Genomic DNA, 19913 nt, shown 5'->3' on the forward strand with positions numbered 1-19913 from the left:
AAAAAAATTTCCCATAAATCTCTAGATGCATGTGACGTCATGCCATCTCCACCTCATATTTTGTTTTAAATAATGAACATACAGTAGAGGCAGTTAATCTCAAATTCATGACAATTTTAGCTTAATAAAAAAGGAATGTGGATTTTACCTCGTGAAATTTAGTGTTATGAATAACCGATTAATGACATATTGAGTTGTGCTAGTGCATGTGGAGTGATTTTTAATCGTTAATGTATTATGAAATTTATTTGTATCAACCACAAACAATAATGATAAATTATAAGTATTTTAATTTAAACAAGATGAATAAGTTCTCAAAATTTTACGTTTTAATTTTTCATAATCAAACAAACTTTCAAACATTGATTAAGAATTCATCATGCACACTTCCTCTCTTATTTATTTCACTAATAAAATATACGATGACGTTTTTGTAATGTCAATAGTAACTTGATAAAGTTTCTTCAGTGGTTGTGAATTATTGTTCGAAGTATGGAGCAAGATCGGCAATATTGTCCCACAAGATCTTGACTAGAGTCGTATGAATTGAATTGGATAAGAAAAGTGTTGGGGATACAAAGTTTTATCAAGTAGCGTGAGAGAGACAAACAGACATGGGAGAAAAGCTACTCATAGCTTGCGTCTATATTAAAGCTAGTGAGACTGAGAGTGCTTTTTCTGTTATCAAATATTATTCTTCTCCAATTTTTGGTCTCTTATAATGTCTTTGTAAACTTTGCAATCGAGCACCGTAAATTCTATTATGTTTCTGTGTATAACATGCACCAGTATGATCAACAATTCAATAAACAAAATTCGGAGGCCAAGGATCCCGGTTATGCTATACACGCGGGTTCTTATTAGAAAGTCTCATAAATCAATATTCAAAAACATCTTCAATGGAGAGATGTGGATTTGAGATGTAGAAATACAATCTCATAAGTATTTTTAAGAAATATAAATGTGAGTTCTATTCAACGAAAATGATGTGAATTTAAAATCCCGTTTACTTAAGTTTTAGTTTGTTTCTTGCGAATGCATGAAGCAAGTGATAGCGAGGAATCTTAACTGCTTTTCTGTTATTAAATTTTAGGCCAGTAGTGAACGTTTAGATAAAAAAAATAAAAAATCAATAGTTTGGACTACTGAGTAGTGTGATAGCGTTTCTAACTTTCTGCAGTAAATAATTAGTTGTTACGAAAGGAGCAAAATTAATGTGAATCAAACATGCACCAGAATGCATGTACACGATTGCTTTTCTTCATTATAGTAAAGCGTTATCTTCAATAATCAGATACTAAAACCGAATTACTTAATAAACTGGACTACAAGAGACAAACTCGAAAAAAGAAAATAAAAAGAAAGTTGCCTGAATTTCCGTTCTGATTTCTTCATTCAAGGGGGTTCATTCCCCTTCTCCATGAAAAAGGGGAAGAGGGAGAAAGTGATGATGTAATTAACAATTATGCCCAGCAGGTGTTTGTTAAAATGCCCACCGGAAAACAAGATTGATTGTTTTGGTCAGTCTGCCTCTCATTCTCTCCAATCCGATTCGCTCATCTAACGGCGCCTGTCCTTTTCTCTATCAACGTCCACCAGCCACTGCCAACCCCACCTTATCCTCTCTCTCTCTCTCTCTCTCTCTCTCTCTCTCTCTCTCTCTCTCCCCATCTGTCTGTCCAAGTGGGTAGCAGCAAATGCAACCATGGCAACTCTCAAAACGAACAAAAAAAAGTTTAGATCTTTTTTCCCAAAACTCTTATTGCCCATTATTTTACAGCTTAATCCTTGAAAGAAAAAGAAAAATAATGACTATTTTAATGCAAAGGCGATCCTTTACGTGATGGCTCTGGCTCTTTCTAATCGAGGAATCAAGAGACAAAGAGAGCCAAGCCAACAGAGCCAACCCATCCTTCCCAAATCGGGAAACTTCCATTCATTCTTTAGCCTTCCCCTCTGCAATTCCTCCTCCAACTCTCATGGAAGGCTCAGCCAATGAACGTCTTGATTTTGGGAAGATGGGTTACGGGTAAACCACCATTTCGACCTTCCCCTGCTTCCTCATCTTCGAATTTCTGGTTCGCTTGCGAGAAATATGAATTGGGTTTCGTTTTTATGGCTTATTGTGTCTGGGTTTTTGTTTCTGCAGATGCAAGCATTACAGAAGAAGATGCCAGATTCGAGCTCCGTGCTGCAACGAGATGTATCCGTGCCGCCATTGTCACAACGAAGCCACGGTATTTGTTACGTTTAACTGTGAACAAGCATTTCATATTTCAATTCGTGACATTGGTGATTGGTCTGTAATATATGTTTGATTTTCTCAGAGCATGTTGAGCAACCCCTTTGATCGGCATGAGCTTGTTCGCTACGATGTGAAACAAGTATGTGACGTTATGTTATACTCTCTGTTTGTAATTTATGTCCTTTTTTGGAAAAGGAGGATTCGAACTCGGGTGCAATGAGGCGGGCTCACTGCCTGCCCAACTGGCTCTGCGGTTATAATTTGTGTCTTTACTTTTCTGAGTGTGCTCATTGTGTTTATTTGTGTTGCTGTTTCAGGTTGTCTGTTCAGTTTGTGACACAGAGCAGCCGGTTTGTTTTCCTACTTTGTTGGTTGTAATCCAAATTAAAGGATAGAACAAAGAAAAATGTTGTCTTGGTTCTGATGCTCTTGAATATCTATGTCGATTTTAGGTTGCAAAAGTTTGTACAAACTGCGGCGTCAGTATGGGGGAATACTTCTGTGACATTTGCAAATTCTATGATGATGATGTAAGTTAACTTCAATCTCGGATTGAATTATCGGACCCGGAAATTTGACGAACAAATTTAGTTAAATGTCTGTTCTTTTGACTTTATTGGTTTATCTGGTAGTTGGTCTGTGATCTGTATCTTTTGTTGGTGGGTTGCTCCTCATCGAAGTAAGCTTTTCTTTTTATGCGTTGCAGACCACGAAAGAACAATTTCATTGTAATGATTGTGGGATCTGCAGGTTAGTACAATTTCAGTATTTATTTTCTTTTGCTACACGGTTGATTTTTGTCATATAATTTCGTGGCATTAAGGAATTTCTTTATCTGACTTTTCATATCGAAAACAGAATCGGCGGTCGTGACAAATTCTATCACTGCAAGAAATGTGGTATGTGCTTACTTAGACTCATTATGCAAATATTGTTTCTGAAGTTGGAAACTTCCCTTCGTTAATGAACTTCTTGCTGTTAGTTATTCTTTAGATAAATGAAGTCTCTGCTTTTTAGATTCACCGTTTAATTTCCTCAGATCTGTCTTTTGGATCATAGTGTTTCCAGGTCGAGTGCTAATTTAAGTTTTGGAAATCCATTGTTGGGTTGCATACTACCAATCATCGGACAGACGCTGTTCTGATTTTATGACAGATTCTCATTTTTACTTTGTAACATTAATATTCTGGTAAGAGTTCAGAATATAATGATGCTTTATATATTTTCAGGGTCTTGCTATTCAATTGGCTTACGTGATAATCACTTGTGTGTGGAGAACTCCATGCGGCATCACTGCCCTATTTGTTACGAGGTTTGTGTTGATGTGTCCATTGTAGTTATACAATAGTAGGGGACCTTTGTCATGCCCTAACTAACAGTACATACTCTATCATATTGTGTTGTGTAGTTTCTTTTTGACTCTCTGAAGGACACTACTGTAATGAAATGCGGGCACACAATGCACTGCGAATGTTACAATGAAATGATGAAGCGTGACAAGTAAGCAGCATCACTTTGATTTCATTAGTTTACAAGTCAGAAGATGATTACTTGATTCCTAACTCAAACTGGTTAAATGATTCAGATATTGTTGTCCGATATGCTCCAAGTCAGTGATTGACATGTCCAGAACCTGGAAGAGAATCGACGAGGAGGTAGGCTTCTCAAGTTCAAGTTCAAAGTGTTTTGCAGTTAATTCACATTTTGCGTTGGTCCTTTAGTTATCTCAGTTATGCGATAACGATGAAGATTTCATACTAATTAGTTGACATTTGCACACTGCCAGATAGAAGCAACCGTTATGCCTGAGGATTACCGGTATAAGAAGGTGCGTACTTGTTATCCATGTTCAGGCCCACCTATAGAAAACAATGCCTCTCTGGTGTAAAATCCTGAATATCCACTTCCATATAACATCATGAGTCACGAATTTGGAACCATTTATCCATACAAGTCTAAGAATCAATGTTAATTCACAGGTATGGATCCTTTGCAATGACTGCAACGACACTACCGAAGTCTACTTCCACATAATTGGGCAGAAATGCAACCACTGCAACTCATACAACACACGCACGATTGCCCCTCCAGTTCTTCCTCAATGATATCGAGTCTGGTAGGCGCAGTGAAAGCTTGTACCGTTAATGAACAACGTAAATTGGAATCCTCCAATTGTTTCTGTACCATTGCATTATGATTCAAATGATTGGAATGTTGAAATGCGTCCATCGAACCTTTTCCCGGCAATTCTTCTTCTTCTTCTTCCAATTTATTTGGTTAAAACCCAGTTGATGGTGACCGGATGAGTCTTGGGTTGATGTAAACATTATATATACTGTAATTCTAGGGAATGGTTTATGGACCAACGAAAGATTTGCCACATGATAATAACCATGCCCATCTTGCTTTCATCTGTTCACATTGCCTTACTGTGTGTAGCAACAATTAAATTTTTTATACAAGCGATATTGAGGAACCGGGAGTCGGACCCTGACGTCATGAACAAGAGTGAATGTTCTTAACAAACTAAACTACAGGTTGCGTTAACAATTAAGTTTTTATTAGCATGCAATCTTTGCAACGTTAGAGAGCCCACTTAATGGGTTAACTCATTTCCTGCAACTTCCCAGAGGGGTGTGGGTATGAAGTGGAATGTCACTATTTATGAATGAGGGAAGCACGCTAGAATAACTTGCATAAAATGAGTCCGTCGTTATTGTAGTATTCTGATCAAATAGTACATTGATACGGAAGTTTCTCTTATTGGAGCGCATTTGATTTTGTTTTGAGTAGTAATAACAGCTTCCTATACTTGTATTCAAATTTTATGTTGTTGCATCATAAAGCCCCTTGCCTATTATAAAAAGAGAAGTGTTATCTAGACACTCATTTTTACTTCTCAAATACCCATCTCAATTTTTGGTTGTCAGATTGAATGAATTGAAGAATATCAATGACAAAAAATTAACAAGGGTGTGTGGAAAGTAAAAATATGTGTGAATAACAGTATTCTTACGAAAAATACCAAATCTATGAGGATGTATTTGTAATTTACCATTTTCCAAGTCTTCTCTCTTTTTGTTTTGTCACCATGAAATTTGGAAATTTCGTAATTTCATCTTTTTATGTTGGATGATTTGACAAATGGATCGTCTTTATTGTGTTTGTACCATATCCGTTAGGCCTTTATCTTAATGAGTTGTGTTGTGTCACCCGTCTTTAACGGGTTCTTAACATGTGATCCTATAATGATCCGATTCGTTAACATATTGTATTGTTTCGTATCGAATTAACGAATCGTGCAAAAATTTATCATTTCTAATGTTTAAATTTGTCAAACGATATCTGAATGGATGATCCAATAATAACCCAATTTATTATGAATGATTAAAAAACAACCCGACTCGCAACGGATTAATCCGGAATCTGTTATTTTGATAGTGCAAGAAATTGACAAAGCCTGATCAAAATTAGGGTGTATAATACATAACAATTAGCAACGAGCGAAGCTCCACAGAAACATTTATGGACCGCCGTTGCACAGATACATGCTCCTCTCTCTTCGTCCCTCTACCCTTTAAACCCTGATCGTTCAGTCAGTGTCTGGGCTTTAGCTCTCTCTCTGAAAACTCGCCGGCTTCACTCAGAGCCCCAAACTCGGCCTGGACTCGGTCCTTCAAAGCCATGCAAGTGATCTCCAACACTCGCAGGCTCTCCAGAGCTTTCAAATCTCCCATTTTTATCAAATCCGCCGACCAATTTCTCTCCCCCGATGCCCGAGTCGTCGAAGCTCCACTCACTTCTCTCCAATGGCGGAACCTCAGCGCCGGCTCTTCCCAAACTGCCTTGTTATCCGGTAACCTCAGAATTTGCTCATCTAATTCTCACTTGAAAATTTCAATTCTTTTGTGTTTTTAATTGAAGTTTTAGTGCATTATGTTCTATTCGGTTGCCAAAGAAAATATCTGGAAAAGCAAAGACGAACCCTTTCTTCGGAACTGAGAAAATCTGAGGATTAAAATTTTACATTTTGACAATTTTTGTTTGTTTTTTGTATTTGGGTTCTCTTGCATTAGTATAAATTCTGTTTGGTTGCTAAGAAACCTGAGGAAATGGAAAGAACGGAAAAGCTCAAGTTATGAAATGAGTTTTGTTGGGTTATTTTTCTTAGAGTAGTGAACGAAGCAAACAAACTAATTCTATATGATCAAATTGATAATTTCGTAAGATGAGATGCTGAATTCTATAGGCATTACCCGCTGTCATCTTTTGCCGATGGAACAACATGCAACGTGTGCAGTGATGACGTTGAGAGCACCCTTTTCTTCTGACGCAAGTACCATCGAAGGTGGTTCCACAGGTTGTAGCTTTGCTTTGGCTGGAGTTGGTTAGGATTGTTGTTTTAGTCCATTTGGTAATATCTGCTTTGCTTTGTTGGGTGCAGAGGTTGTGAAGGAGCTGTATGATAAAATGCTGCAGTCTGTTAATATCAAACGATCAATGCCCCCTAATGCTTGGTTATGGTCATTGATTGAAAATTGCAAAAAGGAAGAAGATATTAAGCTTCTATTTGACATCTTGCAGAACCTCCGAAGATTTGTTAGTTCCTAAATTTTCGCTTGCATCTTGTGAGTGAAGTGTAATTTGTTTCTGTTGGCAGTTGTATGATTTGGTTCTGATTGCAGAGACTGTCAAATCTTCGCATCCATTCCGACTTTAATTGCAACCTCTGCCGAGAGGTTACTAAGGCATGTGTTCGTGTGGGAGCTCTTGACTTTGGTATGCTATTAATCTGATTTTTTGGCCTTAAGTTAGAGTTGTTACTAGGTCTACACTTTTGAGAAACCCATGCATGTATCTTACATTGCAGGAAAGAAGGCCTTGTGGAAACATAACGTGTATGGATTGGATCCTAGCATCGGATCTGCGCACCATTTACTGGTACCAATGAAATTGCACTTCGACTGTTTGGGTTTCTCTTGTACTTCATCTTTGTATGCAATAAATTCTTACTGTAAATTGGATGCAGTTGTATGCTAAAGAACGCAATGATGCTAAACTTATGGTGGAAGTAATGAAACTTTTGAAGAGGAATGACTTACCCTTGCAACCTGGTACAGCAGATATTGTTTTCAGGTACCTAGGTTATAAGCTAGGACTGCCTCAGTAATGCTCTTCTTTCTTTTAAAACAATTGTTGTGAGAAATAAGATAATCATTATAAAAATTGATAGCTTTCTATAGGGTTTTATTTTGTGGCTTTTTAATTGTTCTTAATATGATCTTAAAGCCGTTTTGGGTTGACCATTTGCAGCATTTGTTACAATACTGATAATTGGCAGCTGATGTCAAAGTACTCAAAAAGGTTTGTCAAAGCTGGAGTAAAGCTACGTCAAACTGCTTTTGATTCATGGATGGATTTTGCTGCTAAAATAGGTCTCTTCAAAATCACAGTCCTCTTATATTTTATAATCCCAAATAATATTCCTTTTCTATTGTCATCCTCAGTCATGCCAGTACTTTAGGTTATGGTTTCTTTTGCTTCATATGAAAATTTTCCTGTTTTCTGGTATCCTGTTCATTATTTAAAGAATTTCTACGTTCTTGTTTGCAGGAGATGTTGAATCATTGTGGAAAGCTGAGAAGTTAAGATCTGAATCGATGAAGCAGCATACTATTGCAAGTGGACTTTCATGTGCTAAGGTATTGAATTTGAACCTTACATACACAAACACAAGAACAAAAACAAAAGTTTGTACCTATTTGTTAACACGACTTAAAATGGGTCCAGTTAAGCAATGGACTGGAGATGGAGGATTCTACTACCATAAATGGAAGAGAACCCCCAAACCTGGTTATAACCAGTTAATTCACAGTCCTTGTATATCTGGCTAAATGGATTCTATGAAACTAGAACCAAGTAGCTCTTGGTCTGAGTGGTATTTCTTTTTCAATGTTGGAAAACTGAAAAGGTCCTTAAGTTCGAAACTGTTCCTCTTAAGAAGAAAATAAAATAAAATAAAGAGAACTTAAGTTGTAGCTTTGCCTCAGCATCTCCAGTTAGAGCTTTGTTTGATTGGTTTCAAGTTTTCAGCCAACTGAACCTGTGCTTTTTCATTTTTATTTTTTAAAATTCATTGCAGGGTTTTCTCTTAGAGCGTAAGCCCGAGGAAGCTGCTTCTGTTATTCAAATTCTAAATCAGGTTTGGTTCCTTAGTATACTCATTCTTTAGACTTATAATAGGGACAGAAAAGAACTTTCGAGGATTTCATACCCAATTTAAATCTTGAGTCTTTTGTGGAACTGTAACGTATTTATACAGTACTAAGAAATCTTTGTTGAATGAATGAAGTCGCAATGCTAATTCGTTTATTATGTCTGGAGTCTGGACTGAACTTTTATCAGTCCACCCATTGATATATGTTTGGCATACAAAAAGGGAATGGTTGCTACACTGGTTTTTCATGAGGTTTGAGTTCCATTGTTGGCTATAGGGGGACAAAAATTTTGGTCAAACATGTTTCCAATATGATCTTATTTTATGTTTTCCTATTTGCTGAGTCCATTGGGATTACTCTATGCCAGATTTTACCTGATACAAAGAAGTCTAGCGTTGTGGTCGAGCTTGAAAAGTTGGTTAATGAGTGGCCCTTAGAGGTTATTAGGCACCAGAAGAAAGAGGACAGAAAGGTATACCAGTTATGCAGTTGTTTTTGAAAAAAGAAAATTAGATACCTATACAGCTATGCTTGTTCAATAGTCTTTTTGAGAACTCAAGCTTACGTGGTTGTTTCCGTGTCCAGGCATTAGCTACATCTTTAATCGCTGATATCCCTACAATGGTTAGTTCGCTATTAAAGACGGGCTTACAAGTGAGCGCAAGCATTGAGGACCTAACCACCAAAGAAGGTATTCTTTATTGAACTCCGGAGGGTAGAGACTGAAAATCTGAAGCTGCACATGCCGTTTGTATCCTGTAAAAGAGAGATAACCACGTTTTTCTGCCTTGGTTGATGAGCATCCCAATAACCCACCCTCCTTACGAAGGCACTCCCAGATTTCTCAATGGTGCGTTAGATTATAACGAATTTTGTTATGTCAGTCATTTGATTGGATTTGACTATACTAGTGCTTTTGTGTCATTTCTAATGTTTTCATGTTGAAACATGGTTTTGGTCTTGTGATATGGAGGGATATTTTGATAGTTTAATTTTACTCTCTCTAGCATTCTAGCTAGATCATTTGAACAAGAGGATAGTTGGAAACTTCTGGTAACATTTTCAGAATTTAAACATGCTATTAGAACATCTTAGAAACCTGAGGACCATCTCCCAGTTTTCCAATTTAAAGTGATTCTCTTCTCGTCTTCGGTCTGAACTCAGTGTGCGTGAATCTAACTTAAAGTCTTCTTACTCCATTCTGTGGTGATGATGATTGCAAAGTACATACTTGGATGGGTTTTCCTTTTGATAATGATTTGTTGGATGGCCACCGTATGGCCGATGAGTCTTCCCGATGGACGGCGTGGAGATTATACTTTCCCATGTTTTTCACGCCTGAGTACTGACTGCTAGAATTTGGCTGGTTCCAGTCATTGGCGCCCGTGTGTGAAATCTGGCTGTTGATGCGTCATTGTATTGTGGGTCACACATGCATAAACTCGAAAATATTGCCCACATGCGTAGGCAGCTGGACGTAGAGTACATCTTACATAAAATTCCACGGGCAGGACCTTGGGCATGGGTGTTTTATTATTCTATTCACTCACACCCTTGAAGCTTTTTCTTCCATCTTCTTATGGCTAATTTTTCATAGGTGAAACCATAACTTTTTCTGTGCCAAAAAATGGTAGCACACCCTTGATACTGAGAGATTCCCGTAGCATTCCTCAATTCGATCTCGTATGTTGGAATATGGCTGCTGCCTCTCTTTCCCAGCATTTTCTTCTCCCTGTGCATCATCTTCATTGCTCAATTCGTAACTGCCATCGGCGGTAGTTTCGTTGATGGCTTTGCGGTCCGTCTGGTCCACCGCGACTCACCTCTCTCCCCACCATACAATCGTTCCATGACCGCCCTAGATCACAAGCAGCTGCTTATCGTTCTTTCGCGCACCTCAATCGCATACACTCCCTCACCACCGCCCTTCCATCCTCAGACCAAGATCGTGAGACGTCATCTAGGTTATTCCCCGAACAAGGAGAGTATATGGTGGCTTTCTCGATTGGCACTCCCCCTGCTCAAATGCCTGCCTTCGTTGACCCCGGAAGCTAAGTCATTTGGGTGAAATGCTCAGAAAATTCCAACGTCTTCAACCCTGCAAAGCCGTCTCCAAACCTTGCGAGGTTCTAGCGCGCATTAGAACGTGCGTAGGGGATGATATTTGCCAACCTTGCTCCTACAGACTAGAATATGTTGATCGTTCTTCAACGTGGGCAACTCTTCCACATGAGAAGTTTGCGCTTGAAGATCCTTTCGGGAACCCTGTCGATGTTGGTCAGTTGGACTTGGCATCTTCATCTTTAACTACAACACTTCATCGGAATTTATCGGCTACCAGACAGGCGCTCTGAGATTGAACCAGTTGCGTTTGTCCTCCATTTATCAACTAGGAATTAAAAAGGTGCTCATACTGCATGGTGCCGCCGGACAACGAAGGACCAATCACAGGCAGTTATTGCTGGCAAACTCCATGTGATCAACAGAGAAAGGATGGCTACCATCTGACTCTCAATGGAATTAGCGTCGGTGATCAAAATGTTCCTCTCCCTGACGGGATTTTTAACATGACAAGTGACGGTGAAGGCGGGTCTATCATTGATTCCGGCACAACATACACAATGCTTTGGCAAGAAGCATTCGATGTAAGCTTTGTTAGAGCTGCTCACTTGTTTAACACGTGCTTAAGGGATTGAGATCATAAGAGATTAGGATTGATTATACTTGTAAGCTATCAAGGAATGTATGTGGACTGATATATAGCTAAGGTAATTCTGATATGAGTAGATATAATTATACTGATATGAATATTATGGTTTCATGGTGATAAGGGTTATCAGTTTGATAGTTTGATAAGGATTATATGATGGGAAGTATCCTTATCAAACACCACCATTTAGGATATATAATAGGGTCCCCTGCTCTCACACTAATTACGCACAAAAAGACATCAAGCCCCATTGATTGTAGCAGTGCATTCGGTCTGTGTTGAGAGTAGAAGAACCCTTAGTTCATTGCAGCAATGGCGTCACAAGGTTAATGGTTAATTTGGTATTGTGATTTACTTATTCCGCATATATTGATCTTACATTTGGTATCAAAAAGCTTTCACATACCAATTAATCCTAAGTGGAAAGCATAAAGAATTGTTTTTTAATTTTCAGGTTAAAGACTAATTACGTATTATACAGGGAGAATAAGTGTATGCATATGATAGCTAAATCTATTTGTGCAATATATATGATTCTCATTAAGAATACGAAATTAGTATTGGCACTAGGATTGACGCATCGTCACTAATCATCTAAAGATGTTCGGTAGCCTATGTTTTGATCTCAAGTGGCATGGCACTTTACAATCCAAGGTATGAACACAGTTACTTCTTGCAATCCACAAAGGGTTGTAATAATGACTACAGAAAAACATATGTTGGCTGTGAAGGTGCTATGATTAAAGAAAAACCTTCATATAACTCGTTAATCCAAAGGTTCTCGAGTCTATGATATAAAGAATGGGGATTAAAGATTAATACTTTTCAAGTTGCAGCCATGAACCCTAGTTCCATGAAACTCAACACAGTTGAACCATCATTGGTGTCAACTATAAAATGGAAACAAGACTTAGGAAATTGTTCTAGGTGTCATGGATATGGATTTAGCATTGAGAATTGAGGAACCCCGTTGACTGTCAATGGGAGCACTTCTAGCCAAAGATCAAAGTATGAAAAGTGGCAAAAATCGAATCGGATCTCGCTGATGATAATCAACGAACAATGACTGATGTTCGTGGATGATTCCCAGAGGCAACGAATGCAAAAGAGTTCATGAAATCTATTGAGGAAAAGTACAAAGAGTCCGAGAAAACTGAAACTGGCAATCTCATGAATTCACTCACTTCAATCAGGTATGATGGTGAAGGAAGTGTGTGTGAATATATTCTCAGAGTCATCAACATTGCTTGGAAACTCAGAAATCTTGAGGTACATGTAATCATGAATTCACTCCCAGAATCCTATACTCTGTTGAAAGTTGCTTTCAATGCTTTGTAAGCCAAAGCCAAATGGGATGTGAATGAGAATTTCGATTTGCATTGGGGAGGAAGTGAGAATTAAAAGAAGATAATTGAAAAGAGTGAGTATGTGAACTATATTCAAGGTCATACCAAAAGCAATAGGTCAAGGTTGCCAGGAAAGAAAATGCTAGAAACATTCCCATGTCTAGGACTTTCAAACTTAACAATTCTACCGTGTTCAAATGTTATTTTGCCAAAAGGCAGGCTATATGAAGAGAAATTGTCCCAAGTACAATGCATGGCTTGCAAAACAGGAGGCAAATAAAGGTAAAAATGTTTTTCAAATGTTTTTTGCTTGTTTTGAATCAAATTTGATTGATATGCCTACCAGTGCTTGGTGGCTTGGCTTTGGCTCTTCTATTAATGTAACGAATTCATTGCAGGACTTTATAATAAAGAGAACACCAAATAAGGATGAAGTCAAAAGTCTTAATTGGCAATGAAAGAAGAGTTGAAGTCATGGCAATAGGAACTGTAAGGTTAAAATTAAATTTTGTTTTTTGCTTAGAAATTGATAACGTGGTTTATGTACCTTATATTAGAATGAAATTAGTTTCATTTCGAAGTTGGTTTTGCTTGTTTTTTTATTTTACTTTGAATAATAAAGGCTTGAACAATTTTTTTTTTTTTAACATTTCTTCTCATTAATGCACCGGTTCTTTATGTGATGGTATGTTCAAATTCCATTTAAATAAAACTGAAAATATTTTCAATGTTAAGAAAGTAACCACACGACCAAAGAACTCTTCAAATCTTTGGGACAAGAGACTTGGTCATATTTCAAAAACTAGAATGGAAGTTTTGATTAAAAACCAAATCTTGCCTCTATTGAATTTCAACGATTTTGAATTTTGTATTGATTGTGTCAAGGAAAAAATGACAAATAAAAGAAAGGAGGGTTCAACTAGGAGCGAACAACTCTTAGAAATAATCCATACAAACATTTGTGGTTCTTTTCACGCACAAACAATTGAAGAAAATAAATATTTCATAATCTTCATAGATGATTTTCACGCTACTATTACATTTATTTATTTTCTGAAAAATCAAAAGCCTTAGAAGTTTTCAAGATTTATACTATGGAAGATACATGCAAATTGGCAGATACCACCCTTTGCTTTATTTTTACAAGAACATAGAATTGTAGCTCAATATACCACCCTTGGTACACCCGAGCAAAACGAAGTGGCTGAGAGAAGAAATAGAACCCTAATGGACATGGTAAGGAGTAAGATTGTAGGACTAATCTACCCAGTTCCTTATGGAGTTAGAGATGGACGATCATGCAAGCACAAGAACTGACAATTTTATATTTGAAGAAGATGGCCAAATGGAGAATGATTTAAACATTCACCGATTGCAGCAGCTTTGGTTCAACTTCCAAATCAAATGGAAGAAATTAAGTGGAGGTAATGATGATTGTAATTTTGGGCATGGCACTGAAACTAATGAATTGTTGCATGGTGAGCAGCAAACTAATGTGTTGTTGCTTGGTGAGCAGCAAACTCATGGAGTTGGCAGCTTTAAGTGGCAATAACAACCGACTGGAGCATGGCACTGAAATTGGCGTGTTGTTGAATGATGAACAACACGCAGGAAATCAGAAAGCACGCGTGGAGGCAGCACTGCTAACGGCAGCAACCACTGACTAAACTAACCAGTTTTGGCAATCGGTGATGCTCCTTCGCTTTTGAGGAAATCAAATAGGGTAAGAAAGTCAACATTCTCATCAGATTTTGTGTATCTGGCAGAATTAGATTTTAATTTATCAGAGTTCGATGATCCTGGGACTTTCAAACAAGCCATCTCGAGTCCAAAAGTAAGCAAACAATTAGAAGCTATGGAGTCTGAATTGTCATCAATGGAAAAAAAACAAAGTATGGGAACTAGTGGAACCATGAGAAGGCATAAAACCGAAAGGTTGTAAACGGGTGTTTAAGACCAAGAGAGACTAAAAGGGAAATATAAAGAGACATAAGGTCAGATTGGTGGCCAAGGGATTCATTCAAAGAGAAGGTACCGATTATAAAGAAACTTCTAGTCTAGTACCAACGAAAGATGCATTCAGAGTAATCATGGCGATGGTGGCACATTTTGACTTGTTTTGCATCAAATGAATGTAAAAACGATTTTCTTAAACTGTGATTTGGAGGAAAGTGTATATATATATACACACACATATACACGACACAACCAGAGAGTTTGAAGGAGAAAGGGAGAGAGCATTTAGTTTGTTTATTGAAAAAAATCCAATCTATGGTTTAAAACAGGCGTCGAGACAGCGGTATTTAAAGTTCCATCGTGTTGTTAAGGATCATGGCCTTGTGGAAAACCCTTATGATGCCTGCATTTACTTGAAAGTCAGTGGGAGCAACTTCATTATTTTGGTACTCAATGTTGATGACATATTATTGGCAACAAATAGTTTGATTCCCTTTTATGTGATCGGCATCGAGATTAAAAGAGAGAGAGAAAAAAAAGGGATTGTTAGGGTTGTCACAAAGAAGTTACATTAAGAAAGTTTTAAAGAGATTCAACATGTCAGCATGCGGCACAACTGAAATGCCTATATCGAAGAGTGCTAAGCTAAGCAAAGAGCAATGTCCCATAAATAATTTGGAAAAGGAAATGATGAAGGATAATCATTACGCCTCATTAGTAAGGAGTTTAATGAATGCTCAGGTTTGTACTATGCCAGACCTATCTTTTACCATCAGGTTTTTAAGGAGATTCCATTCTGATGCAGGAGAAGCACACTGGAATGCTAGGAAAAGAGTTCAAAGGTACCTGTAGAAAACTAAGTCTCATATGCTGGTTTATAAGAAGATTGAAAACTTGGTCTTAGAAGGATACAATGACGCAGACTTCGCTGATTACCCAGATGATTTGAAATCAACTTCAAGCTATGTGTTTATGATGGCTAATGGAGCTGTCTCTTAGAGCAGTGCCAAGCAAGACATCATTGCATTCTTCGACAATGGTGGTTGAGTACTTGTCTTGCTGTGAAATTGTGAATTAGGTAGTTTGGTTCAAGAATTTATCACTGGTCTTCGTATTGTTGACTCAATCTCAAGATTCATTCAGCTTTATTGTGATAATAGTGCAGTGATTTTCTTCACAGAGAAGAATGAGAGATACAATAATACAAGGAACCCAGAGAATAAGTTTCTTGTTGCTCGTGAAAAGGTGATGATTGGTTTGGTTAAAATTAATTATTTGGAGACAGGTTCTATGATAGCAGATCCGTTGAACAAGGCCATTGCAAAGGCAATATTCAAGAAACATGAAAGGAAGATGGAAGTGCTGGAAGTTTTTGGTACTGCAGAACAGTGGGAGTTTTGATCATGTTTAAGACATTTGTTCTTGGACATTGGTTGATTCAGGTATTTTTGGAATATGCATTAAAGTACTTATGTTTAAATCATCTTAACTAATAAGGTAATACGCTGGTAGTTGCAAAGGTTTCCAAGAAATTGCAGTGTTATAGTTATGATATAGATACATTATGAAAGTGTAATTTGGATGACAATTTGTTTGAATTGTTGTAACAGAAAAGCAACTTAAGGGTGTCAGTACGAGACAATAAAGTGGACTAGTTTACTGGTCTTGAGGGAGGACCATAGTGCAGGTGTATTATAGAAGCATTCGTATTTGCATCTTGTATTATTTTTCATGTCTTGATGGAGTTTCATGTGTTTGATGGTTTCATGACAGTAATTTTGGGTTCTTCATGAATGCTAACTTATGACAGAAACTTGTTATCGGGGCTTTGTTAATCTAATTCTCATGGCCATTCAAGTGTGATTTCTTATTAGGTGGTACTGTGATAAACAAGTGTTGGCTCTAGTGGGAGAATGTAAGCTTTGTTAGAGCTGCTCACTTATTTAACACGTGCTTAAGGGATTGAGATCATAAGAGATTAGGATTTACTATACTTGTAAGCTATTAAGGAATGTATGTGGACTGATATATAGCTAAAGTAATTCTGATATGAGTACTGATATGAATAGTATGGTTTCGTGGTGATAAGGGTTATCAATTTGATAGTTTGATAAGGATTACATGATGGGAAGTATCCTTCTCAAACACCACCATTTAGGATATATAATAGGGTCCCTTGCTCTCACACTAATTACGCACAAAAAGATATCAAGCCCCATTAATTGTAGCAGTGCATTCGGTCTGTGTTGAGAGTAGAAGAACCCTTAGTTCATTGACACCAAGGTTAGTGGTTAATTTGGTATTGTGATTTAATTATTCCGCATGTATTGATCTTACATTGGATGCATTGGTCAAGGCACTACGGGAAGCCATAAAATTGCCGCAAAGAAAAGGTCCTCAATGGTTCGAGTTGTGTTTCGAGGACTTGGACTCTGCAGGAGTAGATGTGACATTTCTTTTCCAAGGCATGTTAGCGAAGCAAACTACTTGCATCGAAGTAGAGACGGGGACTCTAGTGCCCTGCAATTATAAGGTCCAATGAAAAGCTGTCCACACTTGGAAACATTCATCACCAGAACAATTTTGTTGGTTATGACCTTGAACAAGGAATGGTTTCGTTAGCTCCCGTTGACTGCGCTGCCTTCTGACAATGATTGGATGATCGCGACATGGCAGGGGGGACTAGGTTAACCGTGTAGCCATGGCCAGGAGCTTGAACATGCTCTTTGATTCCAAAACAGGGATATTCAAAATACCCTTTAAGTTTCTTCAGCTTCGTACGGCTATTTTTCTAAGAGTCACGCTAGAGAGATCAACTTTTTAAAACAAATGTTGTAATTTTGTAAACTATATGGTGTAATGGTTGATGATTGAATTATTACTTGATAATTGGATTATTACTTAATAATTGGTTAACGTGTTTTTTTGCTATCCGTGACACATTATATAGTTTACAAACTTGGTCTAAAAAGTTGGAGTAGTGTTACATTTACCATCTATTTGTATCTCCAATAGAGGTAGGGCTCACCAATATATGTGGGTCCCATTATCTATGAGAGAGATGCTACCAATGATGGTACAAGATGGTAAGAATAACATTTTTTAAAAAGTTGGTCCACCTATTATTACCTTTCTAAAGATTAATTTGATATGAATAAGCACGTTAATCAATACTAAAGTAATAATGTAACTCTTAACAACCAAGTCATGTGGTTTACAAAATTTGATCTCCTTAATATTACCCTTTTTCTAATGTCCAAATATAATTTAGGATAAATTAGAATTAGATGCCTCATTTTAGATTTTTCTAAATTAAACATCGGTTACTTTTCAACTTTTGATTAAAATGCTTTTACTTTTAATTAAACTTTATATTCCAGGTATATTCTTAATTTAACTATTTTATAAATTCTTTTAAATCCATTTCTATGTAAAAAAAAAATACACTCAATAATATTCTTTAATTTATTGCTATTTTTATGGAATCTCATCCCTTCCTCAATTTAAGGATTCAATTATATCTATTGGGGTTCAAGATTAATTGGATGAAATATAGTTTTTCCAATTTCCAACTCAACATTTTATAAGATTATAAAAAAACAAGAGTCGTTTATAATTAAAATTGAGATGTAGTTTTTTGGGTTACACAACTTACACATAACGTACCATAAGTTTTGTATGTACCAAAATAAGGATAATACAACATACTAATAACTTGATACGTACTAAATAAAGAATTGCATAACGTACCAAAAGCAATATTTTATAATGTACCAAAATACTAATACGAACTCAGATTAAATTTATATAACATACCAATAACATACCAAATGATTGGTACGTTATATTTAATATATGTGCATGTTATATTTCATAATTGTATGTTAATAGGATGTTTATGTGTTTTTAGAATTTAAAACAACAAATTATTTGAATAAGAAATCATTTTGAACGAATTATAATAAGATAAGATAGGATGTTTGAGGTGATTTTAGAATATTTGTGATATTATTTTTTGAATTAGTTGGTTAATTAAATACAATAAAAATCATAATTTTTAATTAAAAATTAGTAGAAGAATGTTTGATAAAAAATTTAAAAGTTATAGATGTTTGATTAAAAAAATTCAAATTTAAGGCATCTATATCAAAATGCCCCTATAATTTACTTAGCTATTTTTTTCACATGCCCTTTTTCTTTTTCGTAATGGCAAAATTGCCTATTTGATTACAGGTTATGAAAAAACAAACAAAAAAAATTAAAAAGTGAGGACAAGAAGTTAAAATGCGGGAAAGAGAGAGAAACTTAAAAAAAAAAACAAACAGTTACGAAATTCAACTCTAAGCGTTAAAGAAAAAAAAAAAAAACTACTCTTACCCTATTTGTATTATCTCTATGATTGAGATAAGATACATATGAATTAGTCGGTCCTATCTTACGTTGACCATTGAAACTTAAAAGTCATCATTTTGCTTTCTGAAACTTAAAATTCGTTTCAGGTTTCTGTAGTTTACGGAAGCCGACATGGCATTTGCTGCTCTCAATGAAGCTTTATCCACCACGCCGGTTCTAGCACTCCCAGATTTTTCTAGATCCTTTACTCTTGAGTGTGATGCCTCAAATGTCGGAATTGGGGCGGTGTTATCCCAAGACAGTCATCCAATTGAATTTCTCAGCGAGCTCCTGGTACCTAAACACCAATCACTCTCAGTATATGATAAGGAAATGTTGGCAGTTGTGTTTGCAGTACAGAAATGACGTCCGTATTTGATCGGCCATCACTTTAAGATCCTCACGGACCATCAGACCTTGAAGTATTTCCTCGACCAATGGATTACCACGCCCGCACAACAGAAATGGCTCCCCAAGTTACTCGGCTACAATTACACATTGGAGTATCGTCTGGGGTCCTCTAATGCCGCCACAGACGCGTTATCTCGTCGTCCGGAACTCCTCTCATTAATGGGTCTCTCTCAGCCAATCTTCGAGTGTGTGACTGACATTCAGGCAACCTATATTGATGACCCGCACACCATGGCCCTCCTCATGGCTTTGAAACAGAATCCCACCAGTAGGCGCTCTTCTACACTCCAAGGGGATCTCATCTATTACAAATCTGGGATTTTTGGGCCGACCTTTTCCCCGTGGCATGCTTGACTCCTCCAGGAGTTCCACTCTTCGTCTTCTGCGGGTCACTTAAGGTTCTTGCACACCTACAAGCGTTTCACGCTCAACTTCAATTGGCCGGGCTTGAGGAAAGAGGTTAAACGCTTTGTGTCATAGTGTGATATTTGCTAGCGCACCAATTATGAAACCATCAAACCACCAGGGCCGTTGCAGCCCTTAGCCATTCCACAACAGGTTTGGACGGACATCGCCATGGATTTTATCGAGGGACTACCGCCCACTCAGGGTCGGAATGTTATTTTGGTTGTTGT

At 37.2% G+C, this 19913-nt stretch overlaps 2 protein-coding genes and 1 pseudogene across 2 annotated transcripts; all 3 read left to right on the top strand.

The window, feature by feature from the left end:
- The first annotated feature begins 1393 nt into the window (after positions 1-1393).
- Positions 1394-4656, top strand: LOC137730976 (E3 ubiquitin-protein ligase MIEL1). The gene is made up of 12 exons (XM_068470003.2): positions 1394-2029; positions 2150-2237; positions 2328-2384; positions 2563-2595; positions 2698-2775; positions 2952-2995; positions 3104-3144; positions 3475-3557; positions 3654-3745; positions 3831-3900; positions 4032-4073; positions 4225-4656. The coding sequence occupies exons 1-12, from the start codon at positions 1980-1982 to the stop codon at positions 4348-4350; spliced, it is 804 nt and encodes a 267-aa protein (XP_068326104.1). The 5' UTR covers positions 1394-1979; the 3' UTR covers positions 4351-4656.
- Positions 4657-5711: 1055 nt separating this feature from the next.
- LOC137731517 (uncharacterized) lies at positions 5712-9495 on the top strand. Its single transcript, XM_068470639.2, has 11 exons — positions 5712-6101; positions 6495-6605; positions 6690-6844; positions 6931-7024; positions 7116-7186; positions 7275-7381; positions 7559-7680; positions 7859-7947; positions 8388-8447; positions 8831-8935; positions 9049-9495. The coding sequence occupies exons 1-11, from the start codon at positions 5930-5932 to the stop codon at positions 9166-9168; spliced, it is 1206 nt and encodes a 401-aa protein (XP_068326740.2). The 5' UTR covers positions 5712-5929; the 3' UTR covers positions 9169-9495.
- A 427-nt stretch (positions 9496-9922) lies between these two features.
- LOC148689955 (putative aspartic protease At2g35615) lies at positions 9923-17123 on the top strand (annotated as a pseudogene).
- The last annotated feature ends 2790 nt before the right edge of the window (positions 17124-19913 follow it).

Source organism: Pyrus communis, chromosome 16 (assembly GCF_041283825.1).
Source record: "Pyrus communis isolate YQ-2024b chromosome 16, ASM4128382v1, whole genome shotgun sequence".
NCBI classification, from domain to species: Eukaryota; Viridiplantae; Streptophyta; class Magnoliopsida; order Rosales; family Rosaceae; genus Pyrus; species Pyrus communis.